This window comes from Hemicordylus capensis, chromosome 6 (genome assembly GCF_027244095.1).
Source record: "Hemicordylus capensis ecotype Gifberg chromosome 6, rHemCap1.1.pri, whole genome shotgun sequence".
In the NCBI taxonomy this organism is placed as follows: Eukaryota; Metazoa; Chordata; class Lepidosauria; order Squamata; family Cordylidae; genus Hemicordylus; species Hemicordylus capensis.
The window spans coordinates 43,327,483-43,347,651 of record NC_069662.1 but is presented as its reverse complement, the minus strand read 5'-3'; the positions used below and the strand labels follow the sequence as shown (position 1 = coordinate 43,347,651).

General features: G+C 48.2%; 1 protein-coding gene across 19 annotated transcripts in view; it reads left to right on the top strand.

Annotated features, from left to right (window-relative positions):
- SRCIN1 (SRC kinase signaling inhibitor 1) overlaps positions 1-20,169 on the top strand; it is a 402,584-nt gene that overhangs the window by 164,205 nt on the left and 218,210 nt on the right. For all 19 annotated transcript variants that reach the window (XM_053259951.1, XM_053259948.1, XM_053259957.1 and 16 more), the window contains one exon: positions 6,172-6,455. In XM_053259951.1, the coding sequence (XP_053115926.1) occupies positions 6,172-6,455 (284 nt within the window). The remainder of the gene's footprint in view (positions 1-6,171; positions 6,456-20,169) is intronic.

Here is a 20,169-nt window from a genome sequence, read left to right as displayed (position 1 = left end):
ATCTAGAAATGCTCCTGGTGGCCAGAGCTCCACAACATACACATGGTTTGGCCTGGCCTTTCCCTTCCCTCTTCCTCATCTCCTTATGACTGGCTAGCTATATACTCAGGCTCAGACCACCCCCTCCCTCCCTCAGCCTGACTGACAGGCTGCTGGCTGATACTCAGCAAGGGAGGGAGGGATGCTGCCTGACATGCCTCTTCCTCCTGGATGGGACTGGTTGTCTCAGCAGGGCGCTTTCCAGACTAGACACTACAACGGGGTCAGGACGTATCAGGGAAGTGTGCTTCCACACTTCCTGCGTCGCAGCACCGCAGCTCCTACGTGGACAGCATGGCGCCATTCGCATTTCCAATGCCTTGTTGCGAATTTAATCACTGCGACATAGAGCAAGGACGTAGTATATCCGGTGTGAAAAAGTTGCTGTGACTTGCCCAAACCGAGGCATTTTGCTGCTGTTCCAGCTAGTCTGGAAAGCACCCTGATGAGACAAATCTCTGATCAGGAGCCAACAGCACAGTGTGTCAGTGAGTCAGGAGGGTTCTATGCACTCTCTACAAGGTGTCCAAGTACCCCAGGAGTTCATGTGCCCCAGTTGAAAATCCTTGTGCTAGTGTAAGGCCGTTGCACTAGCTAGTTGTGCTAGGTCTGGAGCTTGCATTCCAGATGAGTGTGTTGTGCTAGCACAAACATGTTTGTGCTTGTGTAACAAGATGCACAACCTGTGGCATGACTTGTGTTTTGCAAGGAATATTTGCGCAACCGTGCAAGAACTCAGTTCTGAAAATCCCGGGAAGATTTTCAGTTACGTGCAGTGACACGATCTCCTTTCACTAGTGCAACTCTGTACATTGCACAAGCACAGGGTCAAAATATTGTTTCTTTGTTAGGTCAAGAAGCCAAGAGTGCTGTCCTTGTTTGCCTAAACTGCAACCATCTTCGTATGGGTCAACACTATCCTCTCTTAATAAGTCTAACATTCGCCAATGCCAAGGGAAAGTACAGAGAAGATATTAGGCACATCCAGCTTTCCTATCCAGCACTTTACCGAAGTAGGAGGTTGCCATCCAACCCAGCTCTCCTCTCTCAGGCAATCACTTCCTCCCCCTCTGACCTTGCTGTTTCCCTTGCATACGATCACAGCACTTGAACTAGCATAGGATATTTGGCCTACCTTAATTATAATTGTGTGAACTAGCCTATGATGTTGAAAGGTTAGGGGGAAATTCGTCTTAGCCTCTGCTGTTGGATGACTAGGAGGCACTTCACACGATTGCTGTGAAGTGCCTCAATGAGGTCTTCAGGGAGAGCAGGCTTAGCCCACACTCCCCACAGACGATGGATGGTGGAGCCCTATGCGGCCGGATTGGCTGCACACATGACTGCCAGCTCTGTCATGCAGCCAGTGGGAGCTGAGGGGGTTGGGTGCTGTGGAGCCCCCGAAAGTCCCAGGATGCCCCACACAAGTGCGCAGGACATCCTGGAGAGACCCCCGAGCCCAGGAGGCTACAGCCCAGGAGGGTGTTTTAGGTGGGCTAGCCGCCTTGGGAGCACTGGGCTTGCCCGCAAGCCCAGTGGTTCCCACAAAAAGCGGGCTAAGCTCCCTTGGCCCACTTTCTGTTGATTGTGGGAATAGCCTCTAGATATTGCTTTTTGGATGTATTTATTTATACATCCAAGCCAGCATAGCGTAGTGGTTAGAGTGTTGGACTAGGACAGGGAAGACCCAAGTTTGAATCCCCATTCAGCCTGAAACTCACTGGGTGACTCTGGGCCAGTCATGTATCTCTCAGCCTAACCGACCTCACAGGGTTGTTGTGAGGATAAAAATAACCATGTACACTGCTCTGAGCTCTTCAGAGTAAGAGCGGGATATAAATGTGAAAAATAAATAAATAAAATGTGTGCATTAAATTAAATTATTAAATGCATTAATTTAATGATGCTTTGGATCAAAAACATCCAGCTTCTGTATTTTCAGGGACTACATTATGTTCTAGACACTGGTCTAGGGGACAGAAGCATATTTACAGGCAAAATTCTGTGGAAAGGTGGCATACAGATATACCTCGTTACTTGTGGGGGTTCCATTCCTCACCTACTGCCTTGTATAATAAAACCATGAGCAACAAGGCATTGTGCTTAAGGAAACAGAGGGTTAGGTTCCTGGTTGCCGGGGGGGGGAAATGGTGAAAAAAACTGCAAGTCATTATATACTGTGCACCACTGGGTCTCCTTGTGCTCAGCAATGCCCTACAAACCATTAAATGCCCCCCTCAACTGTGAAAAATCACAGGGTAAAAATCAGGGGCGTAACTATAATAGGGCAAGGGGAGACAGTTGTCTGGGGGCCCACTACCTTGGGGGGCTGCCTAGAGCAAGTCACATGAATGACTCCCCCAGCTGCACACCCACCCCAGGCTTCCTTCAGTTGTATTCATCCTCCGAAATTGATGTGAGTGTTAAGACATGGAGCCACCAGAACAGCATGTCTTTCTCTAGTACCATTAAATGACTTGCATCGTCCACAATTTACAAAACCTTTAAAAAAATATTACCACTATTCAGCCTCATTTAAGATTTCTTTACTTCATGAGCTGAGCTTCAGTGAAGCGGGTGGTGGTGGCATTTTAAAATCTTGTCTCTGGGCCCACTCCAACCTTGCTACGCCCCTGGTAAAAATGCTTTTTTAAAAAAAGAAATGAGCTACAAAATGGCTCCTCCTGACAAAATGGTGGCTAGATGAATCCTTCGTGGCCACTTCCGGCCCTCTAGGAACCACAGATATACAGTATGTGGGTTTTAACCCTTTCATATTCACGGATAATGAAATCGGGTGTCAATTAGACAATTGCAAATATGTGAAACCACGGACGTAAGAGTCCGTGAGAGCCCCTGGTTGCGCAGTAGTAAAACTGCCGCCCTGTAACCAGAAGGTTACAAGTTCGATCCTGACCAGGAGCTCAAGGTTGACTCAGCCTTCCATCCTTCCGAGGCCGGTAAAATGAGTACCCAGAATGTGGGGGGGCAATATGCTAAATCATTGTAAACCGCTTAGAGAGCTCCGGTTATAGAGCGGTATATAAATGTAAGTGCTATTGCTATTGCTATTGCTATTGCTAACGAGGTTTGCCTGTACAAATAAGGTGAGTGCTTGCTTGATTCTGCCATATAAGCAGCCCCTCTCAGGTGTGATCAGGCTGCATAATAAAGTTGCCGCCCTCTAGCAATGAGGGCCTCACAGATATGGAGGATTTTGCATTCAGACAAAGAATAATAAACAAATATGTATGTTTACATATTGTACATACACTACGTTCCATACAAAATATCTATGTAACAACAAAGGAAGGAATTTCTCTGTTTCTGCAACTTGAAAATACCTTTCAAGTTCGTTTCCTTATGAGTGAAAGTGTGTCTATACTTTGGCTATATTTCTCCCTTGAGGAAAAGCTGATAGAGCTGCCAAGGGCCTGGTTCACCACTTGGTAAGGGGAGGTACTGGCCGGAACTGTGGGTGGGTGGAGTGAAAAGAGAAAGCATGTCCAGACAGGGTGGGGCAGGGAGGGTGGAGGTGGTGGACAGGCAGTTGGGGTGGTGCCTGCACAGGGTTCCCATATTCTGGCTTTCCAAATCTGGGTGCCTAATTTGCCTATTTTTGAATTTTAATGTGGCTTTATCTATTGTGATTTTTATCTTTTTATTAATTTTAAAGGTTTTATATTTTATATTATGTTTTAACTCTGTACACTGCCTAGAAATTTTGATATTGGGCGGTATATAAATTCAGTAAATAGATAAATATTATCTAAATTGGCTTGAAATTTTTTTTTTAGCAGAATGGTGACTGCACGTTTTGCTCCATAAACTCTGCTTCTACAAGGGCTAGAGCTTAGCCGTTTTTGTTTGTTTGTTTTAATGAAAGCTGAAATCCTGGCAAATCTGGGTGGGCTAAGCAATCTGGGTGAGATGCTTAAGATCCGGGCGAAACCCGGAATTCTGGGGGACATGGCAACTCTGCGCACTGGGGCAGGTTGGTGGTGCTCACCACTCTTATCCCCTCTCAAGTCTCGCGGTTTGAGCCTCAGGAAACTTGGCAGCATTGGAGGAGAGATAGGACACCCAGTAACTGAGAACTAGGGCTTTCCTTTGCCTCTTCAATAGCTAGCAAAGTAATATTGCTACGATCAGGGAGACCCGCCTCCAGAGGGTTAGCGGGGAGAGCGGGCTTAGTCCGCTCTCCCCGCACATGAGCAGTCAGTCTGCTCCAGGCGGCCAAACCAGCTGCCCACACGACTGCCGGCTCTGTTATGGAGCTGGTGGGGGCTGGGGGGATCGGGGGGCCGCACAGCGCCCGGAAGTTCCAGCATGCCCTGCGTGAGTGCGCAGGGCATGCTGGAGAGACCCCCTAAGCTGGGAGGCTGCTTTTGAGTCTCTTGGTCGGGGGTCTACTCGTGAGTTGCTGTGCCGCGAAGCCGCACCGCGGCAACACACGATTAGAAAAACCGGGTTTGTGGAGCGCTCGCTCTGCAAACCTGGTTTAAGGGCAGGGCTACTTCAGCGGGTGACCCGCTTAAGAACCACCGGGCTTGCAGCCGAACCTGGTGGCTCTCACGATGGGAGAAAATCGGGCTAGCCTCCGCTAGCCTGATTTTATCCCATCATGTGAATAGCTTCATTATTAGAATAAGAGCAGAACAGATGATGTGAAACCATTATTTATGTAGAAATGTGTGTAATTTGCATCTTTTTCAGATTGCAGACCTTTCCCCCCCTGAATGCAGAATTTGAATTAGCTCAAGGCAGAGTGTGACTTCTCTTTTTAGGCTAGATCATATGTAGGTCTATACATAGTTATTACCAGGGGTGTATCTATAATTGAGCAGATGGGTTCAAAGAACCCAAGGCAGGGGCAGGTCCTGAGGGGCCCCTAGCTCCACCCCTGCCTATTTTCTTCATTGTCTCCCTCACTCTGAGGGGGCACCAGAGAGGGGGGCAAACACAGGCCTCCTCTCCCCTAGCTACACCCCTGGTTATCTCCCAGTGTGCATGTGTATTATGAAAGGAGCATTGCAGACTATTCAGAGGTCAGGAATGACCTTAGTTCAAAGAATCTAAACAATGTGAAAAGAGGGTTTGTGCTTGTTTGGCTGTGAGAGATGTTGGCCTATGTTACTGATGGAAATGAGTCAAGGAATCTGAGTGGATGTAGACCTTTTAGGACCTGGCTGAGCTTTCCTGAGACCTATTCTTCACTTTCTTGGGGCAGATGTTGGTGGAGCCTTGCTCTCTTCTTTCCAGATACATTGGCCATTCCTGAGCTTCAGAGCAAAGTTCCACGAACATTCTTCCACCATGAACCAACCTGCACTTCATTTCCGTTTTCTTTCAGTTCCTTTTTTTTTTTTTGTATTTACTGTTTCAGAATGTTTGTCTGTCTTTGTCCTTCTGTCTGCCTCTGCTCAGGAGCAGGGGCACCTGGGCCGTCATCCTTCCTTGAGGTCTTGACTGTTTACATTTAATTTTAGCTCCTCTGGGGCAGTTTTGATGTCTCTGTGGTTCCCCCCTCCTCACCCCCAGTTCTTGTCTTGATATGTCCCTGTCTTGTCTTTCTCCTGGGATGACGGCCTTTTCTGCTCTCCACCCCACCCCACCCCACCTCACCCCGCCCCACCCCACCCCATCCCTTTGTCCCTTTTGCACCCCAAAACCTCATAGAAATCACTTTGGAATCAAAAGTGATTGCAATGGACCTCTGTCTCCCCGTCTCTCACCCACTTCTGTCATGCTTCTCCAAAGCTTGAAATCTGCCTGTCCTCCCTTTAAGGGCCTGAAATTTGTGTGACCTCATTTTGAGGCATATAGGGAAGCGAAAGCTATAGCAAAGGCACAATTCTCTTGGGGAGCGCAGTTGGTTATTGCCAAAGAAAAATTTATTTGGGGGACTAGGTGGAACTGACCAGGCCCTGTGTGAAAAGAGTGCCCATCCAATTGTGAGGAATGATTAGTGCCCCTTTGTAGCCCAGATTGGCTTCTTCCTCTCCCTCCCCTTCAACTTCCACTTCCTCCTTTACATCTGAAATCCCTGGTCCTTTTTCCACAACTGGAGGTAAGTAGAAAAGTGCCCTGACTCCCTCTCTGCTTTTCTTCCCTCCTCCCAAATCCGTGTAGATCCTGAGAGGACTAGCGGCCACATGATCTCAGCAGATGATGCAGAATATCCACGGGAATACCGGACCCTGGGCAATGGCACACGCCGCTTTTCCAACGTAGGACTGGTGCACACCTCAGAACGCCGGCACACTGTCATCGCCGCCCAGAGTCTGGAAGCCCTCACAGGGCTTCAGAAGTCTGAGATGGAACGAAAGCGGGATGCCTTCATGGACCACCTGAAGAGCAAATATCCCCAGCATGCCCTGGCTATCCGAGGGCAGCAGGAGAGGATCCGGGACCAGGTAAGGACTACTTTTCATGCTTTAGCCAGGTTGCTCTATAAACTCTCACGGTGTTGTCTCTCTATGGTTAGGTACATACTTTGGAATAGGCAACAACGCAACTTTCCTTTCAGGGCCCTATTAGCCTGTACAATAAATTTACTCTAAAGCATGGGAAGCTATTGGGTGCTTTCTAGTATATGCTATGTGCTTCTCCTGCGTCCTTCCGGTTATGAGCCATTTGACAGTTTTCCTGCAGTGGTGCGAAAGAACTGGACTTTGGATTTCTTCAAGACTTTTTGCAACAGGCAGGATCCCAGACCCTGAGGCTATTCACACGATTGTAGAAAATCGGGCTAGCCTCTGCTAGCCTGGTTTTCTACAACCGTGTGAACCACCGGGCTCGGCTGCAAGCCTGGTGGTTCCTGAGCAGGTAATCCGCTCAAGTAACCCTCCCCTTAAACTGGGTTTGCGGAGCAAGCACTCCACAAACTTGTTTTTTCTGCTTGTAAGTTGCCACAGCGCAGCTCCGTGCCGCAGCTATTCACAAGTAGACCCCTGACCGGGAAGCTTAAAAGCAGGCTTCCAGCTCAGGGGTCTCTCCAGCATGCCCTGCGCGCTCGTGCAGGGCATACTGGAGCTTTCAGGGGCCGCGCAGCCCCCAAACTCCCCAGCCCCGTCCGGCTCCGTGACGGAGCCGGCAGTCATGTGGGCGGCCTTTGCGGCCGCCCAATGCAGACTGGCTGGTCGTCTGCAGGGAGAGCTGGCTAAGCCCGCTCTCCCCACTCACCCTTCCAAGGCGGGTCTCTTTGATCGTGAGACCCACCTCCCTGAGGTCATTCACACAAGCTACCCGGGTTTTCCTCCTACCTTGCTTCCACACAATCATTTCTACTCAGGTTTTCCTCTTACCTTGCTTCCACACAACCGACAATGGGGAGCACATACAACTCTCAAACTATATGATAGAACACAGTTTTTGATTGTGTGGATGGCCTCCCTGCTTATCTCCCGGCTTAAAGTCTTGTGAAGGCACTAGGAATAACTAATAAAGAATTCTCAAGCACCTTTCCAGCAGTCTTTCAAGTTCCCATCAATCTTTGGAAGAAGCCGTAGATTGATACCCTTTCAAGTTGGTAATGTAAATGTGCCCTGGGACTGTGTGCAAGATCTCTTCACTTGCTTCAACTAGTCTTTATTACTGGCTATTCCTTCTGTGCATGGTTAGGGTTTTTGTTTGTTTGTTTTGTTTGTTTTGAAAAATGATGCCTTTGTTAAGCATGTACCCCCAATCCACCCCTTATTTGATTTGTGGTCACAGTTCTCCCCCACCCTCACCCAGTAATAACCAGGAGCTTTCCCAAGGGGCTTTACCCTTAATCTCCCCCAGGAGGCAGTCTGTGAGGCTATTCTCACAATCTGCCAAAATCGGGCTAAGGGAGCCTAGCCCAATTCTGGCAGATCATGAGAACCACCAGGCTCGCAGCCGAGCCCGGTCTCACGGAAGTGGATCACCTGCTTAACTCCCCCTCCCCTAAGCTCAGGTTAGCAGAGCGAGCGCTCCGCCAACCTGGGCTTTCTGACCATGAGTTGCTGTGGCGCTGCTCCGCGTCGTGGCAACTCGTGAGGAGACCCCCAACCGGAAGGCTCAAAAGCAGCCTCCTGGCTCGGGGGTCTCTCCAGCATGCCCTGCGCGCTCACACAGGGCATGCTGCTGCTTCCGGGGCCTGCGTGGCCCCCGAACTCCCCAGCCCCCGTCGGCTCCGTAATGGAGCTGGTAGTCGTGTGGGCGGCTGGTTTGGCCGCCCGCAGCCGACTGACAGGTTGTCTGCAGGGAAAGTGGGCTAAGCCCGTTCTCCCTCCTAACCCCATTTTGGCGATTCCCACTGATCGTGGGAACCGCCTCTGTGTACCCCACACAAAGCACCCCCCACAAAAATCGGGCTGTTCCTACTGGATTCCAGCTCATCCCAGTTTATTTCCAAGTTTTTAAAATGCTGGAGCTTTCTCACACAGGGGCTATACCCCAAATCTCCTCCGGGAGGCATGCTGTGTGTTCTCACTACAGCCGGATTCCCGCCGAGGTCAATTTGATGTCTTTGGAAGCACCCCCTACACAATTGGGCTTTCCTTGCTGGATTTCACCTCATCCCAGTTTATATCTAAGTTTTTAAAATGCCGGTTTTCAGCGAAGTTTCCTGGAAAATCTGATGCAAAGTGCTGACATCAGTCTTTACATTTACATGATAAGAGGAAGCCACGCCTATGAATGCAAAAACAAAGCTGCCTTGCCCTGAGGCAGAGTTGAAAACCCAGTTTTCAGGCTTTTTGCTCTCTGAACGTTTTTGGAGGGGAGAGATCTGGGAGGGGGATTTGCAGTCTTTTGCAGAAATGAGCATATCCTTGCCTGCCATCCAAACTGGGTTGAGGCTGCAGAAGCAGAGGCAATGCTGCAGGAGGGCTGACACATGCTGGGGACCTCTGTGTGTAGGAGTGTGTGTGAGGCTTTCCACATGAGCAATGTGGAGAGCCGAGGAGGGTTTGGCAGGGAGAGCGGGCTTGGACCGCTCTCCCCACACACGAGCACTCCACCCTGGGCAGCCGGATCGACTGCCCACACGATTACTGGTGGGGTGTGTGTGCAAGTACAGAAAGCCAAGGCTGATGACTAACAGGCCGTCTGATCCACAAACCAATGAAGCAGAAGTGTGCGCTCTGTCAGAAGTGTGACAGAGTCAGATCACAGAGGGTGCTTTAATTACTGAACTCTGGGGGGAAAGGGAGGTATTGCGTCCCACCTCCTTTAGGAAGCCATTAGCCACAAGAAAGAGATGGGAGTGAGCTGTTTCGAACCTACACAAAAGAAAACTCGCAGCAGAGAGGTGAGGGGTCTGCTTCCCTAATGTTGCGAGTTTCATACAAAGTGGCTTCCCTCATTGGATACTCCAAGAGCTGGAAGTCCTGTGTGGGAAAGCTCCAGGAAACTGGTGGCTGCAAAGAAGGATGGGCTACATTCCACCATAGAAATGAGGTAATACCCTACTTCTAATCATTCTGCTTATGCAGAATCAGTCTAATCAGAGACAGGTTTTGAGTGGTAAATAAATATGTTACGTAATAGTAGTAGTAGTAGTAGTAGTAGTAGTAAGTAAGTAAGTAAATAAATAAATAAATAAATAAATAATATTCAGCCATCGCAGGGCCTTGGGAAGGACTCAGTGTCTGGATAAAACAAACCAGTCAATAACACCTGTCTGACTGCATAAACAAAAATAATAATAACAAAAATAATAATATAATCTTAAACATGATCCTACTGAGATCTCACTTCTTTGTAACTATGTTTAGAACTGTGGGCCATGCTAATGTTAAGTCTGTCATTAGCACTGATGGTCTTAACTTTTTTTTTCAAAAATGGCAGCCATGAGGAGAGGAAATCCAGATTGGGACCACAAGGAGGGGGGGCTTGCCTTTTGCCCTCACCACATTCCTCATCCAGATCTGGCCCCTCATGGCTTTTATTTTATAAGAGGGGGGGGAAGCTCCAAATGGTGCAGTGACTGCTATCTTTGAAGAAAAGTTAAGCCAGTTGGTGCTAAGAATGGGTTTAACGTTGTGAAGCTATTCCCATTATCACTAGAAAGCGGGCTAAGGGAGCATAGCTGTTTCCTAGTGATTGTTGGAACCACTGGGCTCGCGGGCGCTTGGTGTTTCTAAGGCAGCTAGCCCACCTAATTCCCCCTCCCCTTAAACGAGGTTAATGGAATGGGCGCTCCATTAACCTTGGTTTTTTGCTTGTGTCCCGCCATGGCGCACGGCGACACACAAGTAGACCCCTGACTGGGAGGCTGCAGCCAGCTTCCTGGCCTCGGGCATCTCTCCAGGATGCGCTTACACGAGGCATCCTGGGACTTCCAGGGGCCAGGTGGTCCCCAGTCCCCACAGCCCCTACCGGCTCCGTGATGGAGCTAGTAGTCATGTGGGCGGCCGATCCGACCGCCCAGGGCTCGGTTATCTGTGGGGAGAGCAGGCTAAGCCCACTCCCCCCACAGCAGCCCTGCAGGCTCTACACACAGATCGTGTGTAAAGCCTCAACATGTAGTTTGGGCCTATAACCAGGGCGCTCATGGGGTTTTGCATTGCTTATGAGCATCATCCCTCCTTTTTAAAAAAAGTCTACATGCCCTGTATAGCAGGCAGAAGTGGAGAAAGAACCCTCTTTCTCTTTTCAGTTCTGAACTGTTGTTGCTGTCTGTATGCCTGATCAAGGGTTTCCCCACTCTCTTGCCAAAACTCCAAGGAAAGTTCTAGGATGACCTCTTTTTCTTCTAGTAGTGGTGTAAAACCCTGGAATGAGGTTCACTCAAGGCAGCTCTGGTTTCACATCCTCAAGCAAATTTTGCAGTGCTCAAGTTGGGGATGTAGAATTGCATCTCAATGGCTTTTGAAACGGCTTTTGACTAAGTTCCCCACCAAAGGCTCCTGAGTAAACTTAGCAGTCATATGATAAGGGGATAAGGAGACAGGTTCAGTTGTGAATTGGTAACTGGTTGAAGGACAGGGGATAGGAATAAATGGGCAGTTTTCACAATGGAGGGAAGTAAGAAGTGGGGTCCCCCAAGGATTTGTACTGGGACCATAACTTATTCATAAATGATCTAGAATTTGGGGTAAACAGCAAAGTCGCCAAATTTGCAGATGACACTAAGCTATTTAGGGTAGTGAAATCCACAGCAGATTGTGAGGAGCTCGAAAAGCATCTCTCCAAACTGGGTGAGTGGGCAACAAAATGGAAAATGCAGTTCAATGTAAGCAAGTGTAAAGTTATCTATAGTGGGGCAAAAAACCCAACTCCAACTTTACATATACTACTACTACTACAAATACTACTACAAATATTTGTATACTGCTTTTCAACCAAAGTTTCCAAAGCGGTTTACATAGAGTGAGAATGAATGAATGAGATGGACCCCTGTTCTCAAAGGGCTCACCATCTAAAAATAAACTTAAGATAGGCACCAGCAACCTTGTTAAAAGTTGTTTCAAAAGCTCGAGGCTATTCTCACAATCGCCCAAAAGTTGGCTAAGTGAGCCTAGCCCGCTTTGGGGCGATTGTGTGCTGCAACAGGAGCCGTGTGGCTCCTGGCAGCAAACCTCACTAAGTACTCCTCCCCTTAGCCGAGGTTAACGGAGCGGGCGCTCTGTTAACCTCGTCTTTTTGAACATAGGAACATAGGAAGCTGCCATATACTGAGTCAGACCATTGGTCTATCTAGCCCAGTATTGTCTTCACAGACTGGCAGCGGCTTCTCCAAGGTTGCAGGCAGGAATCTCTCTCAGCCCTATCTTGGAGAAGCCAGGGAGGGAACTTGGAACCTTCTGCTCTTCCCAGAGCGGCTCCATCCCCTGAGGGGAATATCGTGCAGTGCTCATACATCAAGTCTCCCATTCAGATGCAACCAGGGCAGACCCTGCTTAGCTAAGGGGACAAGTCATACTTGCTACCACAAGACCAGCTCTCCTCTCCTTGCTCGTGTGTCGCTGTGGTGCACAGCGACACACAAGGAGACGCCCAACCGAGAGGCTGCAAGCAGCCTCCCAGGCTCAGGGGGTCTCTCCAGGATGCCCCATGCACTTGCGCGGGGCATCCTGGAACTTCCGGGGGCTGCACGGCCCCTGATCCCCGCAGCCCCTACCGGCTCCATGATGGAGCCGGCAGCTGTGTGGGCAGCCAATCCGACTGCCTAGGGCTGCCTTCTGATCATCTGTGGGGAGAGCGGGCCAAGCCCGCTCTCCCTGCAAATCCCCTTATGGCTCTTCTCACTGATCGTGAGAATCGCCTCCTTGTGTGCCCTACAATCTCCACCCCCTCCCTTACTCATTAATGGGGTTTGTTGAAGGTCTCTTGACTGTGAAGGGGTGTGTTTGGGGGGGTGTTTGGGAGTGGGGGTAGAATCCCCAAAGCAGCCTGTGAACAGTTTCACAGTGCTAGTTAGGCCTAAGGGGAGCACAAGACCATGTGATCCCTTCTTTGGAAGGTGTTGTCCAGCTTCCACAGACCTTCTCGGTGGTCTCCATTGCTAGCCTTCAGTCCCTGGCATCAGCCCCAGCTTGCTGTCCTCTGGAGCCAGCTATGTGGAGTGCGACCATGTTTCCAGGAGATAAGCTGTTCCGGGAGTGGTGTCAGCATGGGGCAGCAGCACTGCACCATTCCTGCTTGAGAGAGGTAAACATTGCAGTGTGACACTCCCTCTGGTGTTGAGCATGCATAAGAGTCAGTCAGTGCTGCAAAGATGGCCCCATAGCTCAGTATGAGATATCACACCAGAGGAGCACCATAACTTTGCTCCCAAAAGTTCTTGTAAATATGCCTATAGTCCAAACATACATTTGTTTTAAGGTGTGATCCTCCTCCCCCAAGAAAGCCTAGGTTTTCTGCAGGTGCTGAGATTGTTATGCAGGGTATTACACAGGGCTCTTGTATTTCACTTCACTATTGTCCTTTATTGCCCCACTGAGAGACCTTAAAGGCCAAGTTGAAGACAGATCATCCTGGAGAGAATCTATCTATGTTGTCGCTAAGAGTCAACACCAACTTGATGGCACTTAATCAATCAATCAATCAATCAATTGTCCTTTATTATTCTAGTGCTAATATTTGCATGCATCCAGTAAACAGAACCCCTGCCAACTGAGCAAAGATACACCTTTTAAAGTGATGGTTCTCTTGTATTTAGCAGTGGGGAGAGCAACTGGCCCTATCCAACCCCAGCACAGCATCCCTCCAGTGGCTGTTGCTGGTATCAGCCTTTTGTTTCTTTTTAGATTGTGAGCTCTTTGGGGACAGGGACCATCTTATTTATGTATTATTTGGTCTTCTATGTAAACTGCTGTGAGAACTTTGGTTGAAGAACAGTATATAAATATATGTCGTCGTCGTCATAGTAGTAGTAAATTGTGGGCCTGGGGTTTCCTCAAGCCTGCACATCCCTATGCACCCCAATAAATGTAATGCGGTGTGAAGGAGAATGTGGCGGGAGCCTTGAATTAGCATCGTGGAATGTAGTTCAGCTGGAGGAAATTTAGGCTATGGACAGGAATCATTCCCACTGTGGACAGGAATCATTCCCACAAATACTTGACAATATCACTGAACTTAATGACAGACATATCATCAAGTAAATGGGGGAGGGATGTACGTCATTCAGACAAAGGTGCACCTAGGTAATTTTGGAGCCTGGACCTAAAGGCCTTTGGAGTGCCTCCTGCCCACTGCAAGTTAAGCATCATTTTTTAACATGTAGGCTTTTGAGGGCACAAACCACACCACCCAGGACAGACTAAAGAGGATTTGGGGGCGCCCAGGTGGTGTTTTAAGGCCCTGGACTTCGACCCCATAGTCCAGGGGTAAGAGCGCCTCTGCTGATTCAGATGAGATGAGGCAAGAGAGCTGCCATCCCTCCACAGTCTTCTCCTCAGCCCAAACGGCCTAATGTGCTGCATGCTCTACCTTCGTACTCATAGAAAGTAGCATTACAGCCTCAAAGGCACTTGCAGTGGCCCAACAGCCACAGAAGCCGGTCCTATATCATATTTTCCTGTCACATAGACTTGGTTCTTTCCTCTTTTTGTCCAGTCTCTTGTTTTTCTCTTTCCCAGTCTCCTCCTCACAACTTCTAACACTATCTCATGCACTGTCGAGGTGCTTGCATTTGCTCCCATGCTCCTTTCGTAGTGTGATTTGACTCTCTGGCCACATGCTGAGCATGGACTTTGTGAAAATTTCACCATACCACCTGTTGGCCAGGTGGAGACCAGTCCCTTTTCATTACTACTGAAAAGTAGTTACTACTTAAGTAGTTCATTACTACTTAAAAGTAGTAATGAAAAGGGATGAGTTCTTTTCAGAATTCACAGGTTGACCGGCAAGGTGGCACAGTGGCATTTGGTGTGATTTATTTTGCAGGAAATATTGCCACAAGGTAAGAAATCCTTGACTTTTCTGCAGTGTTTACTTGCACTATAAATGTGCCCAGCAGTCTAAAATAGACCTACTCCAGGAATTGTCATACTCACTTTATCTCTGTTTTGTAACAGAATGTTCATGAGAGTCAAGTAGACAGGGATTTCTCACCTTGTGTTGAGAGATCCATGTCAAAAAAACAACAACAAAATAATTACCTTCAGAGATCAGACCAAAGGCTCCATAAAGCCTGACATCCCTTCTCCCACACCATCAGCCAGAGATGCCTCTGGGCATGATGAGGACAGCCATTGCTTAATATTTGTTCCCAGCATTTGGTAATTAGAGTTATTCTGCCTCTGAACATGGCAGTTCCATTAGCTATATCATAACTAACAGCCATTGATAGGTTGATCTTGCATAAATGTGCCTAGTCCCAATCACGTGAATTACTGTGATCCCTGTCAAGAATATAAAATCTCAGCAAACTTCATTGAATATTTGTCCATAGCAGAAGTTGGCAAAAATCGCAGAGTGTCACTTGCTCAGTGTGACCTTAATCCTGCAGAGGAGGAGACATCACAGAATTGACTGAAAGTATGGGATGTAGAGTGTTCACTGGAGGCTGTGTGATGAAAAAGAAAGATGATTGGTTGAAGTTGTGAAGGGTAGAATGTTGGGCTGTGTTGGATTGCAGCTCTAAATTTTAGGCATGGAATAATGAGTGAATGGAAGGAGTTGGAGTGGGTAGCAGGGGTGCAGCAAGGTTGGAGTGGGCCCTAGGACAAAAGTGGAGATAGGCCCCCTGCCCCCACCCACCCCCACCCCACTTCTCCTCAACCCACCAGAGGGGCACCTTGGTAATTTTGGAGCCTGGACCTAAAGACCTTTTGCCACCGCCACCCCCTCCCCTGCTGCCGCAAGATAAGCATCATCCCCCCGCCACACACAGATACACATACCGCATCACATGCAGTATTTTATACACCACAATATGCTCAAGGAAAGGAATATGCTCAATCCACTGACCTGAAGATACCACATTTTGCACTGACAGTCCTGCCAATCCCCGCTGCACACAGTGGGAGGGAGATTGGGTGGGCTGCAGGTGTCTGCAGCACTCAGTCGCCACCCTCAACACAGTCCCGCTTGGCCACCTGGCACAGCGCGGGCCGGTTGGACGGCACTGCCCCCACCCTGCCCAGGACAAACGAAAGAGGATTTGGCAGCCCCAGGGTGTGTGGAGGCTCTGGGCGTCTGTCCAGGGGTAAAAGCACCTCTGCCCCTGCTGCCCATGTCTTTGCTGCAGAAGAAGTGTGAGGATATGGTGAAAAACCATACATTCTTGGCATGCCCCTTCTCTACCTTCTATGCAAATAATATCACACACTCCCCACGCACTTAGACACTTTCACATTCCCCTGGCACAGAAATGTGTGAGTGTGTTTTTAAATATATATATATAATACCTACTACCTACATATGTACGTTCTGGAGAGTCTTTTTGGAAGCCGAGATGAGTCTTCCCATCAGGAGCCAACAGCGTGCCAGTAACTCAGGGAGGTGGGAGAGGGAGAATGAAGAGTAAGCTGTCACCCAGCCAGTGGACCCCTCTCCCTCAGGGGCCCCAGAAGATTTGTCTCCCTTTGTTCAATTATACAGTAGCTATGCTCCTGGTGGGTAGGCTTTAATTGTGATTGTCAAGTCAGGTGTAAGAAGCTGAAGGTTTTGCTCTCTGAATTGATAAGAATATTTTCTGGGTGAGCCAAAATAGCCAGCGTGGTGTAGTGGTTAGAGTGCTGGACTAGGACCGGGGAGACCCGAGTTCAAATCTCCATTCAGCCATGAGACTTGCTGGGTGACTCTGGGCCAGTCACTTCTCTCTCAGCCTAACCTACTTCACAGGTTTGATGTGAGGAGAAATTTAAGTATGTAGTACACCGCTCTGGGCTCCTTGGAGGAAGAGCGGGATATAAAATGTAACAAACAAACAAAGAAATAAAATAGCCCTCCGCCTGCTCAATTTTGCCACCCCACTTACAGGTGGCAAAATGGGAGGTAAAGGTAAAGTGTGCCATGAAGTTGGTGTTGACTCCTGGTGACCACAGTGCCCTGTGATTGTCTTCAGTAGAATACAGGAGGGGTTTACCATTGCCAACTCCCACACAGTATGAGATTATGCCTTTCAGCATCTTTCCTATATCGTTGTTTCCCAATATTGGTGTTTCCATACCAGCGGGGATTTGAACCAGCAACCTCTGGCTTGCTAATCAAGTCATTTCCCCACTGCGCCATTAGAGGGAGTTCTGCTGTTTTTGAAGGGAGCAGAATGGAGCTTATCGTGACAGCCACCATCCCACCCCCCAAGAATCCCTCCTCAGAATGACATGACATCATCCTATAACATTGTCCCAAAGTGGCTTCTGGGGGTGAAACTAGCAGCAGCCAGCTGGAGACTTCTGCCTCTGTGGAACAGGCAGTGGTGAAGGAAGCCCTTAATGGTTTGGGCCCGGGATGCCTGAGGGACTGCCTGCTCCCAAGGGTTGCCGCCCGCTTGACGAGGTCATCTGAGGGGGCTCTGCTCTGGATGCTGACAATGAGGGAGTCTCAGCTGTCATGCACATGGGACAGGGCCTTCTCTGTTGCTGCCCCCAGACTTTGGAATGCTTTCCCAGTGGCTATTTGCTCCTTAGTTTCCATCACACCTTTTAGAAAGCATGTGAAATCTTGGCTTTCTACCCAGGCTTTTATATGATTGATTCTACTGCTGCTGCTTTGTATTTTGTATGGTTATATTGTGCTTGTATTTTAAGTCTTTCTAGTCAGAGCTTTGTTTTTATATTCTAACTTAATATTTTAATTGTGCAGTTTTTATAGTCTTGGTTTAATTTTTCTGTGTGAACCGCCTTGGGATTGTTTTAATGAAAGGCGGTATACAAATGTAACAATAAAATAAATAAATAAAGATAAGTGGCAGTGCTGATTTCATCCCCCATCCCCTTTCCCACCCCCTCAATATCTTGAGCAAAAGTTCTCTTTAGAGAACTTCCAGTTCATGTGTTGAATGTTTTTTGTTCTTTTCCGTCACTTCTAGAACTAGAACAGCTAGAACTATAATTTAGATAACACCAGCAGTCTGCTGGGTGCTTTACAGACCGTAGAAGCAAGATGGTCCCAGGTCCAGAAGGCAGAAGGGATTGACAAATTCATAGTGGATGTAGGAAGGGGAGCAGGCCATGTTGAGCCAGAGTGGTTCAGGACAGGCTTTGCCGAAGAAATGGGTTGTTGTAGTAGTAGTTTGTTTATGTAGCACCATTGCTGTGCATTGTGCTTTACAAAGCAGAAGACAGCTTCCTGCCCTGAGGAGCTTACAATCTGTCATTCAACACAGGGAAAAGGAAAGGGAAATGAAAGCAGAGGTACACAGAAGAAGAATATACATTCATTTCAGTTACACATATGTGGGCTTAGTTATAGTAGGATATGATGACTGGGGAATTGGGCCAAAGGCTTTAAGGAGGAGGAGGAGAGGCTTGAAAAACAGAGATGTGGAGGCCTGGCATAGGAAGCAATTATGTCAGAAGGCAGAGATACAGGAGAAGGAGAATTAGAAAAAGAAAGCTGTCAGGAAATAGGATTCTTCATATGGGAGTGAATGAGATGGAACGGGAATTAAAAGGAGGAGATTATGTTGTTACAAGGCCGTAGTGGCCCAACATTCAAACAACTGTCCTTGGGACTCCAACAAGGCAATTTTAATTTCCAGGCAGTTATATGGAAGATTTCATTCCAAGCTTGCATATGCTGAGTGTAGAATTCAGAGGCCTTTGGCATGGAACTTGGATTTTTGGTGTACACAAAACTGTGTGCGGTTTACAAACAATGGAAGAATAAGGCTGTCCTTTTCCTGATCTTTCCGGAGCTGTGTAATCAAGATAAGAGGGGTGATAGAGGTGGCAGCGGCTTTGACTTCTGTGCCAGATAGTCCACATTCCATCTGAAGCTGCAGTGTGGGCAATAGCCGATGTGGACGTCTGTAGTTCCTCCCGCTGTCCTCTGCCTCCCTTCCCACCTGAATGAGATGTCACACTAGATGCTTTACAGGCTTGTAACAGGAACCGTAAGGCTGGCATAGGAGGAAAAGAAAAGCCGTGTCTCATTTTGTGCCAGCTGCCTGAGAATTTGAGACATCTGCATCTTTTGAGACACCTGTCCTAAAGGCTTGCTGCTGACATCTTTCCACCACCTGTGATCACCTGGAAATAACATACCGGTACCACGTTTCCTTTTGCCTCATTACTTGGTACTGAGCTACCTGCTCAGGGCAGTCGTCATGAAAGCCAGATTCTCAGACTTGGCTGGGCTTTGTTTCCTTGCACTATGCAACTCATTTCTGCACACCAGTGATAGAACACAGGACTTTGTTTAATCCAGGGCTTAGCTTGGGAGGCTCTTTTCAAATCCACCCTCAGTCCCGGAACATGTAAAGTGAGATGTTAATGCATTTACACAGGTTTCTCCTGTTCAGGAAGGACAAATCTCCCAGGTCTTTCAAAAGTTTTTTACACCCGGCTTTTAATTTGGATCTCCTCCGGAATGGATGTATGCATTCACATATCGGCCAAATTTACCCCGAAGTCCCTATGAGCTATCGGGGAGCACTTCACACACAATTTGGGGGTTTCATTGTGTGTTAGAGTGTAGCCCAATTTATATGCAGGGTGACAAAATCCACTTTTTGCGTCGGTCTTTTGGGACAATAAACTCGCAGTAAAGCCTAGCAGAAAACCCGCGGTAAAGCCTGCTCTTTGGGAAAGCTCATGGTGGTTAAAGAGAAGGCAGTGTGGTAGGATAACTGTGGTCTATATAGAGCAGGACTGCTCAACTTCGGCCCTCCTGCAGATGTTGGCCTACAGTTCCCACAATCCCTGGCTATTGGCCACTGTGGCTCGGGATTATGGGAGCTGTAGTTCAAAAACAGCTGGTGGGGGCTAAGTTCAGCAGGCCTGATATATTATTATTATTATTATTATTATTATTATTATTATTATTATTATTATTCCTCCAAGGAGCCCTGAACGGTGTACTACATCCTTGAGTTTCTCTTTCACAACAACCCTGTGAAGTAGGTTAGGCTGAGAGAGAAGTGACTGGCCCAGAGTCACCCAGCTAGTTTCATGGCTGAATGGGGATTTGAACTCGGGTCTCCCCAGTCCTAGTCCAGCACTCTAACCACTACACCATGCTGGCTCTAGACATATAGAGCTTAGACAAGGATTGGAAAAGCGGGCGGGTGGGAACTAGGACTGTCAGGATCAGGAGGGATTCATACTGGGAGCCTCATTGTCTGTGCACTCCTCCTGCCCCATGGTGAGCGGAGTGAGCCACTGGAGGCTGCAGAGTAGAGGCAGAATATTGTCCTCTCAGGCCCCAGCATGACCATCCCACAGGTAGGCTCATTGTGACCTTCTCTGGCTATAAATGTTTCCAGATTGGATCCAGATATTTGGGTCAAGCTAGATCAGATGGTAGGAGATCTGTGCACGTTTTTAAAGTTTCAGACCATTTGAGAGGGCTAGATATAGCGGGTGAGGGCCATGATGTGGAGGGAGGAGGAGCTTAATTCTTCTCCCTGCTGGGACTTGTACTTCAGCTCCCACATCATGCTTAGCGGCCAATTCTGAAAGTCTGAGGAAGTAGTTTGGCAGAAAGACAAAAAGTGGACAAGAGGAGCTGGAAACTAGGCCTGAGAGTGGACTACTCAAAAGAGGG